The 21,575-nt window shown below is 36.0% G+C and overlaps 1 protein-coding gene across 1 annotated transcript in view; it reads right to left on the bottom strand.

Annotated features, from left to right (window-relative positions):
• LOC127635092 (histone-lysine N-methyltransferase 2C-like) overlaps nt 1–21,575 on the bottom strand; it is a 226,414-nt gene that overhangs the window by 153,129 nt on the left and 51,710 nt on the right. The window contains exon 3 of the mRNA XM_052114873.1: nt 7,809–7,912. Within this exon, the coding sequence (XP_051970833.1) occupies nt 7,809–7,912 (104 nt within the window). The remainder of the gene's footprint in view (nt 1–7,808; nt 7,913–21,575) is intronic.

Raw genomic sequence — 21,575 nt, 5'->3', positions numbered from 1 at the left:
CCGAATGACAAGCGCGATGTTCAAAGAATTGTGTGCCAAGGTCAGACCTTTCTGTTGGCTAGTCACATCAAGCTTTCGCACGCTCATAACACATGCACGAATGGTCAAAACATTAATAAACCGTTTCCATAACCTTAATGCGCATGTTAACTAATGCGAAACTCTCGAAACTCCACCACCTCCTAGAGCATTAAATTAAGCACATTTAGAAAGTTTATTCACATATCAAGCATTTCCATTCAGGATTTCTTATGCACAATTTCAGAATGTGTATAAAAATAGTTGGATGGAAACCCAGCATGTGTCCCGCTGTCTCACAAATGTTATGCGATGGTCAGACCGTGCCCAGTGGATTCACATGAGAGCGATAAAGCAACTTCAAAGTAAAGCGTCATTCTCATTGTGTATGTGAATTAGTTTGATTCACTCTTGTTTGTGAATAAATGTAATAGCTAATGTGCACATTGTCCCCCATGGTTGCTGGACTACTGTGTGTTATTTCCTGCTTTCTAATGTTTTAAAATGTATTATTGTGCAAACAAATTACTAACATGGGATGACTAAACAAAAACCAAGAGAAAATGCTATCTACCATCTAAAACACAAAATCTATGTTTTTAAATTATTTTTATTTTAAGTTAAAGTATTGTGTGAAAGTTTGAGTAAATATAACGCTAAACAAAAGTTAACTTTTAGCCAATTCATATACAGTATGTCATTTACTATTATATTAGATTAAATTGTGTAATATATCGGCATTAAAATGGCCAATCGATCAAACTGCTGTCTGGATTAGGCCATTTAAAAACCAAATCGGTCGACTTCTATTAGACTTCTTGATTTGAGAAATTACAGATGCTAAAAATACAACATGACTCATAATCAAAACTTCAACAATCAAAGAACAATTGTTCATCAAGACACGAGTTCTGACAAAACAAGAAATACAAGGCGGTTTTCCCTGAAAACACATCATAAGCCCACTGGATTTGTGAAAACTGTTGTTGAAGTGCAGAATGCAGTCTTGCATCACTGAGCAATATGATGTTTATCTCTCTGAACACATCGTCTTCTGGTGCTGGAGCTGTCAGACAGCAAAGACAAATCTCTCTATGAAGAGAAGCCGCTCTCTCAATACAATCTCCTGCATGGAGCGATTTATGATGATGAAATAAATCTACAGCTTGTAATACAATTCATCTAAAGTCGTCTTTACACACGTCTTTAAGCCAAATGTGAAACATCACATATATTAAAGATTGACAATATTGTTTTATAATGACCAATAAAATAATGATTATTTTTGTGTTCAATTGTCCAATAACTGACATGCAAAACCAAATTATGATTCTTTTATTTCTGCTTTTAGGCACATAAGATAACAACATATCACTAACCGCTGGTAAACTGCTTTACAAAACTATTATTGTGAACAGTCAACAAAGAATTCATTAGAATAGTTGTTTTCGCAAAATACACTTGTTCAAAGCTCCTCACTTAAATAATATTTCAAATGTAAAGTTTTGTCTCCAACTTTATCTGTAAATCCGATGTTAAATAACTGAAAAGGGTAATCAGCGGTTACAAATATTGGTCAAACCTCAAAAGGTGCACACAATGTTATACTTTCAGATGAACTCAACCAACAAATGACTTGTTAACAAAGAATTTGCACACATCAGGTTTAACACAACACTGTAAAGATGCCTTGATATAAAGAAACTTAGAAGTATGAAGAGATTTGAAAATGCACACACACAAAATAAGCCATCAGACAACACAAAGCCACATTCTGGACTTTCTGTTTTCTCTGTGGACACTGACACTTTGTTCTCTATACAACTGGAAAACAACAGAAAAACAACATCACAAATATACTCAAAAAGTCACAAAAGAGTCACAATTCATTCCAATGGGAGCTGTGACCTTTAGATCAACCTTTACAGGGATAAAAACCGTTAGTCTCATGTCGGTCTTGCCCACACAGCACTTAAAACAATGTTTGAAAAGGCAGAACATTGCTTTTCCATTGATCAAATGAGCATTCATGTCAGGAGACATAAGAGAGAGGGAGTCAAAAAACAGGTACTATCCAGCAGAGCACAATCTACATTACTAAAAAAGATGACAACACATCTGTGTGACTGTCTGTATCTGTTATGAAAGAGTCCATTTCCCAGCATGCACAGCTTAAAACAGATGTAGCTCATGAGGGGAGCTTGTGTGATACGGACATGTAGTCACTGTGCCATAAAAGCAACATCTGTGTTAACATCATGACAGAAGACAAAAACAAAACTTAACAGTTTAACTCTTCAGTTACGCTTAAATTCCAATCAATTATTACGAAAGTTTCAAAGTGAAATACTAATATTGAATATTCCCAATGATTTTACAAGTGACACAAAATTAAGCAGCAATGATTAATGATGCGCAGTTGCGATTTCGGGACCAGACCTGCGCAGTAGTGAGCAGGAAGTAAAGCCGCAAAATCAAGGCCCCGCCCTCACTCTAGCTGAATCAATCGCAAGGACACGCCCCTGCACTTTTGACGGTGTGATATAATTATAGAAATTTAGATATTGTTTTTAGATATCTTTTTGTAAAGGTGCAAATCAAGTTGCAAGCATGAGCAAGCATTGGTGTGTAAACATGGCCAAAAACATTGCAAACTTGCAATCAGCGATATGCAAGCAAAGAAAGGGTGTCATGAACAGCAAAATGGATTGTAAAATAAACTACTGCAAACGTGTAAATAACTTGTTGTTATGTTTGTGGCATAAATGTTTTCCAGAAATAATCCGAAATACACTGTTCCGTCTTCCCTTTTGTTGCGCACACACTTTTGGCATGAAGTTCTCCCTGAAAAGAGTTTTGCAAGCGCAAGGTTCTTGCTTCTAGTAACCAATCAAATGAGGTTTTCATTGACCAGTTTACTCTGAGCTGATTGGTTTAATATTGTGACAGATGTAATGAGTTCAGGACGAAGTCAGAGGAATACAGACCACATTTACATAATCACAACACATGAATTACACTTAAGAAAGCATTAAAGTATTGCTAATTATTTTATTCATACACCTGCAACTTGATCTACACCTGTACAAAACGTTCTGTGTGCATGCAAAACTAATTTTGCTTGCAATTTAATTTACGCTTTCGCAAATGTCACTGTACACATGCAAATCATTTAGGCACCAATATACATGTTCTTTCTAATCTTGCTATTTGCAAGTGTGAGATTGTTAAGAGTTGTTAGAGTTAAGTTCAAATAATTCACTTCAATTGATTCAAAGCTTGTCTTGCATTAAACATGTTGAATCTGCTTGGCCAGAATGATTCTATGGTCGAAATTGATATATGAACTGAAAAATAAATACAAATATGTATAAACTTGCCATAGATTAATCATAACCTGTATTTAATGTATCCTGGGTTGCATTTCCTTTTGTGTTGTATAGTTTTGTTCATGGTTTTCCAGTACAAGCACATGCATCAAGTGACATTATTTTTGTTGTTGACGTCACAAAGTTTTCTCTCCCCCCTTTTAAAAATTGAAGAGCATATTTATTTATATGAGCCCTTTATTATCCTGTTTGTTACCTAATATTACATATTTATACACATATTACACAGAAGGAAAGGCTCCTCATTACCATGGTTAGGTCAGTGTGCTAGTCTTAAATAATAGTAATAATAATAATACATGAATGTATTTATGAAAAATAAATACTAGCTGAAACACATCTTGAAACTTTAAGTACAACTGCCACTGTTGATATATAATGAGGTCTAATAGATTCTCCCTTTAGATTATTTCATATGAAACTATACCATTTCCTCAAAATATAACAGTTACTTTTACTCATGTAAAATCCTGAAACAAATTTGTAAAGCGCATAGCACAGTTGCTCTTTTCCTCAGTGCTGTTTGGCATGTTACTGTTTGAGTGGTTCGAATTGACAATCTCCGTAACACTTTAAACTAGAAAAGTCTCGCTAGAATTAAAATTGGTCAGTTTTGATGTCTGCGCTCCACAATATCAAGGGAAGCCCAGTTGTTGAACGCGCGCGCCAGAGAGAAGAGCAGATCATGATCACGAGCTTGTTACACTTGCGAAAGGGCAGATGAGAAGTCTTTAGCTGTTTGCGAGATTATCATTAAATCTGCCTCAGCAGTCCTAAATAGTCGATCCCTTGGGCGGCCACCGAAATATCTTCAATGGGAGAAGTTACCATGGCATTGTTATTTCCCTGCTGTCCACGACCCAGTCCGAATAGACCAGTTGAGTAACACTGCTTTAACTCACACACACACACTCATGTCAGACCCCCTCGCCTTGCTTCTCTCTGACATCTGCTGCATGTGTGTGTGTGTGTGGCGCAAGATGACGAGTCTGACAGACAGTCGAGAAGGAAAGGAGATGCGCACGCGCCTGTGAGAATCTCCGTCCGGTTGCATTTTTTTCTCAGTACCGTGGATAAGCAAATGTACATGGTATGATAACCGTCAATTCTCAAACCGTGGTACACCGCGAGACCGGTATACCGCTGCAACCCTAGTTGCGTATGCAAGTGATTAACTCGCTATGTAAAATGTGAATAACCATGGTTAGAGCATGTCAAGCATTTATATATATACACACACTAGGGATGCACCAATACCACTTTTTCTCTTCCGATCTGATTCCGATATCGGAAATCTCAGTATCGGCCAATACCGATCCCGATCCGATACCTGTGTTGTTTTTTTGCATAATCAGTTTAGAATATCTTTACATTATTGTGTGGAACTAACTGTGTGTGCTCTTAAATATGTAAAGAAACACAAACCTCTAACTACACATTATTTCAATATAATTGTATAGCTTATTAAGAAACACTTTATTATTAACTAGTATACTGGATAATGTAGCAGCAAAATTAACAGTAATTCCAGTCTTCAAGTCTTCAGAAGAAGAATTTTGTATAATTATTCTTTTATTTTATTATATAATTTATATTATAAAACTGCCCCCTTCCCAGAAAAAAATGTGCAACATTTTTTCAACTTGTATCTTGACTTTTGTTTAATTTCGTTGTAAGACATCAGTTCATTTTTCATTCACAGTTATCTTTTGGAACCCATTCAATATAAATATTATTATAATTTGTAAACAAATAATAAAATATTATAATAGTAATATAACTCAATCGAGCACCTTTAACTTTTAAACCTTCACGCTTTTATTTTGACATTCAACCTCTCCAGGAAGTCCTGTATGTGTCTGTTTGTAGCAGGGCTCCAGACTGCAACCAAATGGTCACATTTTGCGACTATTTTTTGAGACAGGGCGAGTATTTTTTCAACTACTCCCATGTGCGACATGCAAATTTGATGACTTTTATTTTTAATTAATGTTGAAAAACGAGGAGAGAATCTGCCAGAGTTGGGTCCATGAGTGATTACTCAACTGCGTGGGTAACGTCATCTACACTCGTGTGTCTCGATTTCGTGGTGTCACACTAATCGTCCATAATGGTGCGTTCAAATCATAGACTGTAAAAAAAGATGGACGACGCCCCTTCGATCTTTTCCATTGGTGAGAACTGAAGCCGCCAGTGTCCCGATATGGCGCTGACATCTTGGGACTTGAGTCTGCCCAGTTGCGATTTCGGAACAAGACCTGCGCAGTAGTGAGCAGGAAGTAAAGCCGCGAAATCAAGACCCCGCCCTCACTCTCGCTGAATCAATCGCAAGGACACGCCACTGCACTTTTGAAATATGATGGTGTGAAGTAATTAATTATAGAAATGTAGATATTAAATTTAAAGCTCCAATCTCCTCAGTCCTCCGAAGATCCCGAAAAAAAGTCAGTTGGTGCTTCAGTGACTACTTCGCTCAGAGAACCTGTCAATCATGATGTCACAGCACAGTTTTTATAGCATCAAATAACTAACTAAAAACAAACTTATTTTGAAAACAAACACTTGAAATTACATCAACGTGATAGAAACTACAGTAAATGGCAGAAACTATCTTTGGAAAAAAGATATGTGAAGTGTAATTTAATTGTTTAGTTGGTCTCATGTCCCATTGAATAACATGGGGAGGCGGGGTTTATGACCTATACTAGGACCAGTCACCGGGGTGTGATCAAGAGGTTTTGGCTTCACTTTTGAAGGCTTGTGCGGAGATACAAAACGAAGATAATATTTACCTTGCATTGCTCGTGCGAGTTTGACCGCAGGATTATAAATTTGTGCTTAAACTCCCGTTCGCGCGAGTAACGCAAACATGTGAGTACTCCCCCTTCTCTTCCAGAAAAGGACAGTAGGAGGGGCTTTGTAGTTTCTGTATTTATTACCAAAGCATTTATCAGAAATACAGTTCAAATAGGGAAAACTTGAATAATAGCATTGCAGGTTGATTCAACATGTGCGCCCCTAAATTTTCTGCCTGAGCCCCTAAAATTTTCAGTTAGGGGCTACAGTGCTCCTAGTAAAAGAAATTAGTCTGGTGCCCTGTGTAGGCAAGTTCACAGTAGTGTAATTCGCTTCTTATTCAAATTCTGGTGAAATGCACCTCCGGTGCCGTTCTAAATGCATAATATAAGTGAACCGAAATATTGAGCATCTACATCTGAGATGATGTTTGTGAGTAGCACTCAAATATTGCATAAGGCTAAAAATAGGCACGCGTGTGTGTAAACAGAGCAGCACCATTCACTGACGCGATGGAGCTGCGTGTTTTTTTTTTATATTTACATATTAAACACAGCCTTTTGTGATTGTGAAAATTCTTAAGGCCTAAGCAGACAGATTTCATAGTGCAATTAATAACAGGAAATTAATATCCTTAAGGTTTCATGTAAAAAAGCTGTCATGTGTCAAGATTATGATGTGAATGGGTCCCAGTTAAGACCACCCTCATTCTAGGAATAGAAGGAAATAAATGTGATCATGTCAAATTTCTGAAGGCTTCCATTGCATGAATCACAACAGATCAAGGCATGATGATTTCCCAAAAAATATAATTATCAGCCTCAGACAGCATGCTCAATAGTTAAAGTTCGGATTCATACAGTAGCTACATGAGACTCCTAAAATAATGACTGCACCACTTGGGTATCACCAAGCCCAAAACTTCAAGACACATGGACACACTGGCAAAAGGAGGACATATCCAAAAATGCCTTTGGCTCTGGTGAGATGGCAATCCCTAAAGTAGTCTACAGTAGTCTTCCATATGGCTCAAAAAACAAGATACCATGGCTGGTTACCAGAACAAGAATCATATTTGTGAAAAGGCACATCTCTTATACTGATTTTGGATATATCGGTCAACCTCTACTCATCAACCTTAAGGCCAATTATAATTTCAGGCTACAAAGGAGATATGAATTGACAAAATAATCTGTAGTAATCAAAACATTAAAATTACATACATTATAATATTATAATAACTTTACAAAAGATTCCCTAGGACAAATAACTGTTACAGAATGCAATCAAATCTCTGCATAAATATATGATGCACATATATTTGTCAATAAACCACAGCACATCTTGTTTAACACAATTCACCTCAGATAAACACATTTACATGTATGGATTTGGCAGATTATTTGATCCAAAACAACTTGTAGTGCATTCAAGGCATACAGCTTTATCAGTCTCTGTGTTAGCTATGAATCAAACTCATGACTATTATGTTGCTAGCACTATGCACTACCAATTGAGCTATAGGAACTAGCAGATAAATAGATATGAAATGTGTGGTTGAGATAAAAGACAAAGAAGAAGAAAAAAACTTTAAGGAATTCTCACCAATGTCTGGTGTGATGTCAATGTCTGGAGTTGGTGTAACTTCAGCGGTGTCCATACTGTCGTCGTCATCATCATCTGCCAGAGCTCTACCTCGACTGCCATACCTGCAACACAACAACAAGAGAACAACTAAATACATGGCAGATACAAAATTGTACACACGTAATGTTGTCTAAAGTTCTGGTACATTGGTACCAAGTTGGTACTAAAATAAAAAAGATGTAAGGATAGCAGTGTTTTTGCAGTAGCGGTAGTACAGAGCACCGCAGTATGACTGACACACCACAGCTTTAAAATGCTCATTTTGAGCATGTGCTGTTACTCCTCACACTGAAATGGACAATTAATCTAATTAAAATCATGATATGTCCTAGTGTGATTTATTAAACCGCTAAAGGTTGCAGTCATTGTGTGGAAGAGCTGCGTAGTTTAAATGAATGTATAAATTTGACCGCTCATCCACTAAAAACTCCACAGACACAGAGAATCATTCACGTTGTATCAGATGACAATGCAGAGCACTAATCCACAGTGACCCACACAGCACATGTAAACTATATATTTATATAATTAAATCACTGTATTTGCACTTTAATCTCAACTTTATTTATTTATTTAGCATTTAAAACAATAGAGTTGACCAAAGTGCTTCACAGTTACACAATTTAAAACATCACATTTCAAAATTACCACAAACGCAAAATACAAACACTCCAAAACAGTGTCCTACATATCATTTGTCAGACTCAAAGGACAGTATAAACAAATTACATTTCAGACGTGACTTAAACAACTTCAACGCGAACTGTTTATCCAAAAAAGTGAAGCTTCCAGCGAAAAACACACTATTCAAATTAAAAGCTAGATGCTTGTAATTGAAGAAATAAAATACAAAATAATATATTACAACTGTATAGTAAAATGTAATATTCTCTTTAATAATAATAATAATAATAATAACAACAACAACAATAATTAATCAATTTATCACAAGACAAACAGCTGTTAAATAAAACTTTGGCAAAACAAATGTGATGACATGTTAAAAAGTTCTATTTTCACTTACTAAAATTAAGAATTACTTGATTAGACACCATTTTGATGATTCAATTAAATAAAAAATTAAAACATGTTCTGGAAAATAATAATTCTTAAAGCATAATTATTAAAAAATATATATATTAAAAATAACTAAACTTAGGTGTTCAATATCACATTGTCATATTAGCATATTTTTGCTATGTATTAAAATTGTTATCAGGAACAGTGAAATTTCACTGGCATAGATACAGACTACTGAAATGTTGGTACCGTTACAACACTAGACACACGTACTTGCCACTCTACAGACAGACAGTGTTCTACAGACACACACACACACACACACACTGTGTCTGACAATTAATTGTCAAACAAATAATTGCGATTGTCTTCTCTAGGGCTTCTGCAATTAATTGTCATACTTCATAAGTTGTGTTTTTCATACAAGTAATTTAATCAATATAGAATGTCATCATTGAATAAAATAGCATAATTGATTTACTTGAAGGCTTTAAAACTTTTGGATGATAAAAAATCAAATATGTTTAAAAATACATTGAATATTGGTCTCTCTTTTTGGTGAACGTTAGTCTTGGTCCATTTTTATCTTATCATGGTACGTTTAAATATTCATCACTTTATTTTAAGGCTCTCCTATTAAATAAGCCCTTATTTTGCATGAATAAAGACCTTCTGTTTCTCCATTCTATCGTCTCCACCGAAACAGAGAAAGCATGCATCTCAGCGTATTAAAAACAATGAAAAAATGTTTCTTCCTGTGTCATATGTGTTCTGTTTAAATGGTGTTTGATATTAGGAAACAGACTGGATAATAAATATAATAGTCTCATATAAATAAATAGTCTATCAACTATTAAAGTTGATGGGCTTCCTGTTGAATCAACAAAAAAAAAATTATTTGATACATGCCCTGTTATTTGAAAACTACAAACACAAAAACACAAACACACACATCAATCTACAAACTCAGCAGTCCACAAAACACACACACACACACACACACAGATCTACAAACACACACAGCGCTCAACAGACACACACAAAACACTCTACAATCACACACAGTGCTCTACAAACACACACAGCACTATACACACACACAGCGCTTCACAAACACACACAGTGCTATACATACACAGCGCTCTACAACACACACACACCGATCTACAAACTATGCGCTCTACAGACAGCGTGTAACAAATACAGCACTCTAAAGACACACAATGAAATACAAACACACACAGCGCTATACACAAACACACACACAGCTCTCTACAAACACACACAGTGCTATACACATACAGCGCTCTACAACACACACACACACCGATGTGCTCTACAAACAGCGTGCTACAAACACAGCATGCTACAGACACACACAGCTCTCTACAAACACACACAGTGCTCTACACACACAATGCTCTACAAACACACACAACGCTCTACAAACACACACAATGCTCTACAAACCGACAGCGCTCCACAGACACACACAGCGCTCTAAAAACACACACACAGCGCTCTACAGACACAGCACGCTACAGACACACACAATGCAATTCAAACACAAACAGTACTATACACACACAGTGCACTACAAACACACACAATGCTCTACAGACACACAAGACGCTCTACAGACACACAAGGTGCTATACAAACACACACGCAGCGCTCTGCAGACACGCGCAGCGCTCCGCTGACACGCACAGCGCTCCGCTGACACGCACAGCGCTCCGCTGACACACACAATGCAATTCAAACACACACAGCGCTCTACACAAACAGTGCTCTACAAACACACAAAACAATACAAACACACACAGCTCTCTACAAACACACACAATGCAATACAAACACAAACAGCGCTCTATAAACATACAGCGCTCTACAAACACATACAGCGCTCTACAGACACACACAGTGCTCTACAGACACACACAGCGCTCTACAGACACACACAATGCAATACAAACACACACACAGTGCTCTACAAACACACACAACGTTCTACAACACACACAACATTCTACAACACACACAGCGCTCTACAGACACACAGTGCTCTACAAACACACACAGCGCTCTACAGACACACACAATGCAATACAAACACACACAATGCAATAAAAACACACACACAGTGCTCTACAGACACACAAGGCGCTCTACAAATACCCGCAATGCTCTACAGACACACACGCAATGCTCTACAGACACACACAGCGCTCCACAATCACACACAGCGCTCCACAATCACACACAGCGCTCCACAATCACACACTGTGATTTAAAAACACAACAATTTACAAACACACTGCTCTACACACACACACCACTTTACAAACACAAATAGTGCTCAACACAATTACTCCTTTTTACACGCACAGTGCTCTACAAAACACAAAAATGTATATTACAGCATATTGCACTTCAGTCATCATTCGGAGTCTTTCAACCCAGAGGTCGCCCAGTACCGGGAGAATGTTCTGGAGGAGAAAACTATGTCTCTGCAGTGTCATCATGTGCAACTGAATTATTGGTTGTGAGTTTTGACCTTTAAGAGCCACTATACACATTTAGATAGAAGAGTTTTAACTTCAAATGTGACCAGTGAATCATCTATCACAGCCATGTCAAATCAGAGCCATATAGAGAGAGAGTTGCGACAACTCCATTGACTCAAATGGAAAGTTTTTTTTAAAGCAATGGCGGCTCGTGGAGCCTCTCAATAGTTCCCGGAAGTAGCAGCAAACACATGCCGCGCCGTAGAGATGCAGCAGAACAAACCGTTTGTGACGCACTTTTAAAAGGTGAGACGTTTAAAGAATAATATTATCTTATAAAAATAACTTGTAAATGAAAACCTTATAGTTGAGTATTACTCATTAAATTAGGAGATAAGAGATGTTATCGGATAACTAACAGATTAGGCAAGGATTGGAGCTGGATAAAGTTAGTAATGAACACCCTATTAATTGTAAAATCTGTTCTCTTGATTCAGTTTCATCCATGGTTTTAAAAAAAAATTTTATATCGTAATATATTATTACAATTTAAAATAACTGTTTTCTATTTGAATGTATTTTAAAATGTAATTTACTCCTGTGATGCCAAGCTGAATTTTCAGCCTCATTACTTTTGAACGGCAGTTTATATACGAGTATGCTTAAGTTGTTTTAAAGCTGAATATATTGTGTATATGAATAAGTATTGTAAGAATTATACATTAGATATATAATATTTATAATACATAAATAATTATATTACTATATATAGAATTGTAAGAATTGTAAACAATAAGCTTCATTTCGCTAAATTTTACATTTACGTAACTGCTGCTAATAGTTAATAGTTCATTGACCCATTGTGCGGTGCGAGCTGGAAATCACCTGTCACCAGCCTGTCTCTGTACTATCTGAAAAGTCATAAATATGACATTAGTTACCATGAGATTAGTGAAAACAATGAACATGAGGTAACATAAAAAGGCAACAGAAACCCTAGCCTGAAATAAGTTGAAGCAAATAACGGTAAGCGAACACTAATCCTCAAATATTAGCTGATTTGATCTTTAAAAAAACAACAACATTGCTGTAACAACATACTCATGCTACATACATATGTCGGTGTGTTACATAAATATATAAAATAAATGCATTTATTGACTACTAATTACCAGAAATCGCAGTTCTGTCACTCTACTCTAACAGTTTGAAATGCCCGCCAAAGCACTTCCCGGAACTATCTGAAGTCTACGTGAATCACGTGACGATCAAGCATTTAGAACTTCTGTTAACTCTCCTTTATATGGCTCTGTGTCAAATCAATTCCATTGCAAATGACAGAGGGCTGAAAATGATGTATCAGACATCCTCTCTGAAGGGATTCTGGACTAAAACAAAGACAGAATATGCAGAGATACCTGCGAAGGCTCTTAAAACTTTACTCCGCTTTCCATCTTTGTACATTTGCATAGCAGGATTTGTGAAACCACTAAAGTAACAGAAAAGTCTGGAAATAAGCAACATGCTTCACGTGTATCTATCACCCTTCCCTTCTCGGTGGGACTGCATTATTGCAGGACAAACACAAACAGTGTTTGTAGTGTTATTGGTGACTTGTGATGTTTATATTTTTTGTATATTCATTCATTGAGTGCTGTTGATAAGAAGGCATCATTTATTTATTCAAATAAACCAAATGATACATGAAGTAATAAATTAGTTAATTAATTATTATTTAAAAAAATTCTGATTAAAAATAACCATAAAAATATATTACTAGTGATTAATAAAATGTTTATTATTAGTAGTAGTATTATTAACTAGTTGAATTCACCATAAAAAAGCCAGTCTACAGTTTGCAAGTGCACATGGGGACAAAGAGAAATGTCCTCTGATCTGATGAAACAAAAATTGAATTGTTTGGCCACAATGACCATCGTGACGTTTGGAGGAAGTGTGAGGCTAGCAAGCCAAAGAACACCATCCCAACCTTGAATCATGGGGGTGGCAGCATCATGTTGTGGGGGTGCTTTGCTGCAGGAGGGACTGATGCACTTTAATAAATAGATGAGATAATAATAATAAATAGATAATAAATCATCATGAGAAGGGAAAATGATGTGGATATATTGAAGCAACATCTCAAGACATCAGTCAGGAAGTTAAAGCTGAACTCCAATACCTTGACTTTGTTGTCCTTAAGCCATTTTGCCACAACTTTGCAGGTATGCTTGGGGTCATTGTCCATTTGGAAGACCCATTTACTACAGAGTAGTCCGATAAAACATTTGTGGGCAGAACTGAAAAAGTGTGTGTGATCAAGGAGGCCTACAAATCTGACTCCGTTACAGCAGTTCTGTCTGGAGGAATGGGACAAAATTCAGCAACTTATTGTGAGAAGCTTGTGGAAGACTACCCAAAACATTTGACCCAAGTTAAATAATTTAAAGGCAATGCTACCAAATACTAACAAAGAGTATGTAAACTTCTGACCCACTGGGAATGTGATGAAAGAAATAAAAGCTGAAATAAATGAATCTCTCTACTATTATTCTGACATTTCACATTCTTAAAATAAAGTAGTGATCCTAACTGACCTAAGACAGGGAATGTTTTCTACGATTAAATGTCAGGAAATGTGAAAAACTGAGTTTTAATGTATCTGACTTTATGTAAACTTCTGACTTCAAATGTATATATCTCACATGCAAGTGTGCTGTTGTACTGAATATAAGTTTTTAATCAATGTTTTTATTTTTAACATTATGCTCTGTTGTGCAGCACTTTATTTGACAAAATAAGAGCAGTGTTGCGTTTTAGATTATGCTGTGAGGATATTTACTCAAGCAATTCTTAAAAACAAATCCTTTTTAATATTTTTATTACTTAAAATCCAAATCCAACGAAGCTTCTCTACAGTGTACGCTTACATTAAAAAACACTTTCTCTGAAAAGCCTGCATATCTCATGCAGTGTAGCTTATCAAGTAAATGTATTTCAAGGATGTATTATATATTTCTACAGAAACAAACTATAGACTATATTGTTATTAAGAGATTTTTGCAGTACATCTTTACATCAAATGTCTTACTAGAGGTTAAAAAATATTAACGTGGATCTAACAAGGATTTTCTTCAAAATAATTCATTATAAAATATAAATCACATGCATGTGCATGTACAAAAAAGAAAAGTGTAGACATTTTTTTTTATTGGCATATAACTAAACGTGACATTTACATGACAATTTACACAAGTTTAACTATTTCTGCTGCTCCAAACTTCCTTCGAAATCCCACAATGAACAAATATGACATATTTTACTGATCACATGTGGATTCTCTCTATTAATCTCACAAGAGAAAGTTCTTCAACATCGTCACATCTACTTTTTCACTCAATTTGAGAGCGCCCTCTGTCTGCTCGTATGAATGTAACACATCATTTTAAAGCATTTCACCACATTTCAAATGCTTTAGATCGCATCATTTACATGGATAAATGTTTACCAACTGAATAGACAAAATATCAAATGAAACAACTGACAACAAAAAATGTTAAGTAATCTCGTCAGTAATCCAAATATGTTTGAATGTAACTCTGGTTGCAAAGGGTTTACATTGTAACTGCGTGAAATATAGTTACTTATATTATGTATTTGATATACGTAATGCAATGACATGTGCTCCCCAACCCTGCAAACAACGCTCAACAAATCGCTTCAAACTTAACATCTAATTCACACAAACACACTCTTGTTGTTATGTAGAAGGGATTTCACCCAAATATCAACTGCAAATAGGGTTACTGGTGGAGTTCAAACTCTTTTACACACAGTTTGAGTGTGATACATGCTTTAGTGATCTTGACAGTGCAGGTCAGTGTGCGAGTGTCAAATGCTCCACCCTTCCCCCCACCCACATTAACCAACACGTCAACAAAAGAGTGGCAGTCAATGGAGGCTGAGTGTAGCCTGCAGCAAGCGCTAGGCTGCTCGTCACTATGGTTACAAAATCTAGTTCTTTACAACAGATGCGATGAAGAGGTGAGCTACAAAACCACTAAATAGCACACATGATCTGGCCCTTTTCAGGCAGCTTTTGAGCATATATATAACTTATTCTGATTTAAAGTGAACTCATAGGTATAAAAAAAGTCAGTTCCGATTGTGTTCTCGTCTTACAGTAAATGTTAAATTCATGTAAAAAGTAGAAAGTGTGTAACTGGAATTTCAAATGACATTTAAAACAGATTTGCATTTCCTGAGTTAAAAAGCAGTGCTTATAAAGCAGCAAAAGAACAGTGAAAAAGAAAATGGTAAAGAATAGGTAGGTTTTGGTTTTAGGCTTTGGTTATCAGATCTGCTTTTCAACTGTCATGGCACTCAGCATGTGTCTTATTTTACACATTATGCAACACTGAGTTGTGCCTAGAATAGGAATCTTAAGAAATGTAAATAGGGCTGCCCCCTAATAGTCGACTAAACGTTAGTCGATGAGTAGAATCTTGGTCGGTTGGACGCAGAACAAAAAGAAAACTCAACAGGAAGTGAAGTCACACAGTCAGTGATGGACAGACATGATTGTTTACATAGCTGGTTTATGTGGTAATTAATTATGTTGAGCAGTAAATCCAAAGTGTGGGATCATTTCGAGAGGGTAAAGGATGACCCTAAGGTGACATGCAAACTCTACAGGCAAACGTACGCCTATTATTCATTGACCTCAAACAAGGCTTATCATTTCAAATATTTAAGTAGCCTAATGTTAGCCATTTAGCATGGCCGCGCGCTCTAACGTTAGATAACCAAGATAAATATGCACTATTAGGCTTATCCAAGTGTTGGTGGGGAGTGAAGAAGCTAAATTAGTACCTCGCTTACTGCATGTTTAACTTAATGTGCATTTCTCTCTATAAATTAACAAAATGTTCAGTCTCCTTGCTGGTTTTTCTGACACAATCAGAATCATTACCGCTTTTGCCGGTGTCGCTGCAGCTCTCTTCGTGCGTGTGTTTGTAAAATGTTTATTTTAAAGGCTCATTATTCTTTCTCAGCCCTGGAACTCAAACCATTGTCTGATGCCCCCCAAAAATATATTCAAGTAATTAAATTAATATAATAAACGTGCGACGACTAGTCAACTAATGACTTAAACTAACGACTACTTATCGACTAGGAAAATCTTTGGTTGGGGCAGCCCTAAATTTAATGATTCCAGTTCAGATTCCTCTTAACAATTCTGGTTCCTTAACATTTCCAATCATTATTATTTTAGTATGTTTAAGGAAGAAATATTTTGTAATTAGAAATGCAATTGTGCAACAGCCCTCAACAGCCTGTTACCAAATATTAAGATTTCATATTTTAACAGAAAAAAAAAAACTTGCAAATTATGTTTAGACAGACTTTTAATTAACATAATAATTATGCATAATAAAAAAAAAACCCACAAAAAACAAACACTAATTACAACAAACCGTATAACGTATCTTGAACTACAAACTGTCAAATAAAAATACAAAATTCCAGTAATTACTCTAAATTCTTATCGGTATCAGATTTGAATCGTGCTCACCAGACTGTTACACAATCCAGGTAAAAACATCAGTATCATAGCCAATTCTGATCCAGGTATCAGATCGGAGTATCCCTACTAACATCTAGACAAAACCACAACATCATCTTTGCAGGGTAAAGTATATATTTAAAAATAGGTGCAAAAAAATACAATTCAAGTCAATATGGAAATATAAAGTACTGTGCAAAGTACTAGGTACACCAGGAAAAAGTTTTTTCTTTGTTGTTGGCAGATCGGATGTTCCAAGCTTCTTGAAGAATTTGCAACAGTTATTTTATCTATTTAGTCTGTCGCAATAGCCTCTTTTCCACCATCGGGCCAAACGGTTCTTGTTGCGAAACCTATTCTAATCTGTGCCGATACAAGCTGGCACGGTTAACATGATAGAATTCACAGCCCGCGGACGGGCCCTTAAATGTACAAAATAAAAGTATGCGATAAACAAAACTGCTGTGTGTTACATTGGTACACATGCCACATATCTTTGGAAAGCTACATTTCTTGATTTTCTATTGATATAAACCATTTTAAGATACAATCACAACAGCAGGTACAATCTATATCTTTGTCAGACCACCAACATATAAACAACCAATAACAAAATTTAGGCAACTCACCTATGAAGCATCATAGTATTCCACTGATCCATAACTTCCCGACAAAAACGGTGTTGTTTCATTATCAAATGTCCAAATGATCAAATCAAGTAAAATGTTTAGTCCAAATCACATTATTACATCAATAAATATCACACAGACTCTTGTTGCATCATTTCAAAGCACCTGGCAGCTGTACCTAAACTTTCACATATTATCGGTAATAACTTCAGTTCAGATGTAAACATTTCCTATATCCGGTATCAAAATGGAAGCACGCACTCTGACCTTTCGATTGACACCTCATTTGACCCAATAGGAGCTTCCATGTCCTATCCAAAGCCTTCATTACCCAACCACAGTCTGTGTCGAATGTAAGGGCATACCCACTTTCCTTTGTTTACTGATCAAACCAATTACATCGAAGAGTGGAAATGACTGACGCATCGTATAGCCAATGAAATTCTGAAAACAGTGATATGCGGCTTTAGTGGATTGATTAGAGCACGGTTCTGTAATGTGTGTGCGCAAAATTGCCTTGCCATTACCGAGTGTGTCGTGCGTCTGTGCGTAAAAATATTGGAGAGCTGTTTTGGAACTGTTTACACATTTGGCGATTTAAATATGGTGAAACGGACGCGAAAAACAGGATTTTCACCCCAGGATGTGATATAAGAAGGCATTTACTGTGGAAATGATGAGTTTGGAGATGAAATTTCTGAAAACAATACGGATAATTCGGAGGCAGAGGAAATGTTTATGGAGAGATGAGACATTGCTCTGGACAAGTAAGTGTTTTCTTGTGTTTTATAACATATATACTGTATATTCCGCATAAATAAGCTTTAGTTTGAATAATGAATGCACATTTTGTAATTACCCTTTGTCGTGTGTTTCCTCAGTGAGTGTTTGAACTGTTTGTGCGTGTTTTTTGTATTTGTTTGAGCGTGTGTGAGTTCATTGAGTGTTTGAACCGTTTGTGCGTGTTTTTTGTATTTGTTTGTGCGTGTGTGAGTTCATTGAGTGTTTGAACCGTTTGTGCGTGTTTTTTGTATTTGTTTGTGCGTGTGTGAGGTTTTAGTTCATTGTTTGTTTCAGATCTATTGACATGCTATATAGATGTTTTGTATATTTACTGTAAATATGTATTTATATATATATATATATATATAAATGGACGCAAAATATATATATAAATAAATCAATAAATATAAGTTGAAAATAAGAATATATGTTGTGTTTGAGAGTCTATTTGATACAATGTGGGTAGGTGGGGGAGGGGTAGGCCCATCTATTTGTTACAATGCTGAATTCATGGGGGGAGGTGTAGGCCCATCTATTTGTTCCATAGTACATTGGCAAAGTATACAGTATTTACAGTAAATATACATACAATAATACATATTTACACAGTCGTAAAAGAAAAACTATATATTATATATATATATATATATAATACAGAAAAAGATGGAAAAGTTGTGTCTAGCTTTGTAAATTACATTTATTTATTCTCACTGAATCAGATAGCGATTGGGAGCCGGATGCGGGCCACATAAAGTGGAGCAGCAGGACAGCACCTCATCAAGAGAGGAGGGCTTTCAGAGAGACCCTTGCTGAGGAGCTGGCAGAGTTGGGGTCTCACTCCACAGCCAGACCCGTATCTCCTGCTCCACGAAGAGCACATCACAGGCCGTTGCACATCACCAAATCTTGCACCGCTGGTCGTCTGAAGTGCAGGCAGTGTCATGCAAAGACACCAGTGAAGTACTCTTCCTGTGATGTGCCTTTGTGCTTTGTACCCAAATGTGACTGCTACAATGACTGGCATGTTGCTAGAAACATGTACAATTTTATAATGGTTTGTAAATACTTTGTGTAAAAATTCATGTAAATAGTTTGTTGTGTATTTTTTATATAAACAAATTGTCCACCATAGCACTAGTTTTGACTTTTATATGCACAACATTTAGTTTCAAGAAGGGAAAAGGCACTCTAATGTGTTTATGCATCAGTTACTCTGTGTCAGCAAAACTAATAGTGGATCTGGATATGGAATATGATAGCTCTAAGTGTCATCTTTCATTAGAGCCCAAAATTATGACTGTACGTTGAAGCGTTCAAAAGTAGTAGCCTTTTTGTCCTAGGTTACCAAAGGGTCCTTTTGGAGTATCCAAAAGGCACTTTTGTAAAACGCCTGGGTGTACCCTTAGAAAAACATGTGTAAAATATTCATTTTTTATGGTATTGTTATAACATTTGAACTTGGACTAGGTAAGGCTTCATGCTGTGATCCCATTGTGTTCTAATAGCTACAATAGCTAATAGCTACAAGTTATAGTCATCTGCAGGCATCTGTATGCAAAAACAAATTTCAGGCGGAAAAACAAACTTCTATTTCATTGTGTTCAAACTTCTATTACTCAAAATCAGTAGCACTTACAGTAATTCTGACTGCTGGGGAAAAAAGTGTCCCACACTTCAGAGTGTCCCCTTTCAAATGTGACCAAAACCATGCATGTACTCCAAAGGGTTCAAGAACAGCTTTAAATTTACTTTGGGTATGCCTTGATTAGGCGTTTTAGGCTAATTTTACAGGATTGGGAAGAGGTTAAGGATTTTTTTCCACTTTGGGGCTGAAAACAGATTTCGAATGAACACAAGAAATATATCAGTCATTACCTTGGTAACACAAGAGTTTAAGGACCACGTGAGAAGTGTGTTTACTTTGCCCAAATAGTGTGCTTGGCCAGCAACAGAGAAAAAACAAGTAACTTTGGCAACTGACAAGTGACCAATCGTGACTACAGGCATTCCACCAGCACTGTTGAGCACGGCTGTCTAACAGTGCTGAGAATTCCGGGCCGAGAAAATCGTTTCTATTCGTGCCGTGCCTAATAATGCCCAAGTGGAAAAGCTACTGTAACCATCCATCACTGTGCTCAGAACCGTTCGGCCTGATGGTGGAAAAGAGACTAATTGCTTCTGTCTCTTCATGTAATCCCAGACTGACTCAATGATGTTAAGATCTGGGCTCTATGGAGGCCTTACTGTCTGTTGTAGGGCTCCTTGTTCCTCTTGTATTCAATTCTATTTGCAAAGGGAATGTTGAAATCTAAAATTAATATTTCCTACTGATACACTAAAAGCAGAATATGTAAAATAACCGTTTAAAAGACAAATGTTTTCATGAAGAATATAATGTGCCCAAGACTTTTGCACAGTACTGTAAGAAAAACATTTATCTTACATTTCTGTCTGAATGTAGTCTGCATATTAAATTAAATTATTATTTTTCTTTTCTACAGTTTTCTTAATCACAAGTAAGAAGAATTTTAATAAATGTTCCCTTTCAAGCACTGTAACAAGTGCTTTGACAGACATGCATATAGTGTTGTCAAGATATCAAAATGTCAGTAGTCAGTACTAAGGCTGAGAGATATGGCTTCAGAAATTATATCTCGATATTTTTCAGAACATTTACGATATTCAATATATACACTACTGGTCAAAAGTTTTGAAACACTTGACTGACATATTTCTCGTGATCTTAAAAATCTTTTGATTTGAAGGTGTATACTTAAATGTTTGAAATTAGTTTTGTACACAAAAATATAATTGTGCCAACATATATTTCATAGTTTTTGCTAATTTATTGATTAGCATATTTATAATTATATTTAACACATATATGGATGCTTAATAAAAAAAAAAATCTTATTTACCTTAATATATTTTTACAAAAAAAAAATTATATTTGTGAATGAACAAAGTGTGCAAAAACTAGATGAATATTGCAGAGTGCTAAATTATTACTATGGAATCAGTCAAGTTTATCATCCTAATATAATATTGAATTTTATTCTATTCAGAATAAGATTTGTTAAAGATAAATTAATAAATTTCTACTGTTTACTTCACCCTAAACTGGGGTTTTTACTTTGACACTGCAAATGCAGACGTTTTTATTTCACCTTCACCAGGAGATTTTATTATGAAATGGGAAGTGCAATGTTTGTTTGACAGT

The sequence above is a fragment of the Xyrauchen texanus genome, chromosome 42, assembly GCF_025860055.1.
Source record: "Xyrauchen texanus isolate HMW12.3.18 chromosome 42, RBS_HiC_50CHRs, whole genome shotgun sequence".
Taxonomy (NCBI): domain Eukaryota; kingdom Metazoa; phylum Chordata; class Actinopteri; order Cypriniformes; family Catostomidae; genus Xyrauchen; species Xyrauchen texanus.
Note: the sequence above shows the minus strand (reverse complement) of the source record. Positions and strands in the feature narration are given on the sequence as shown.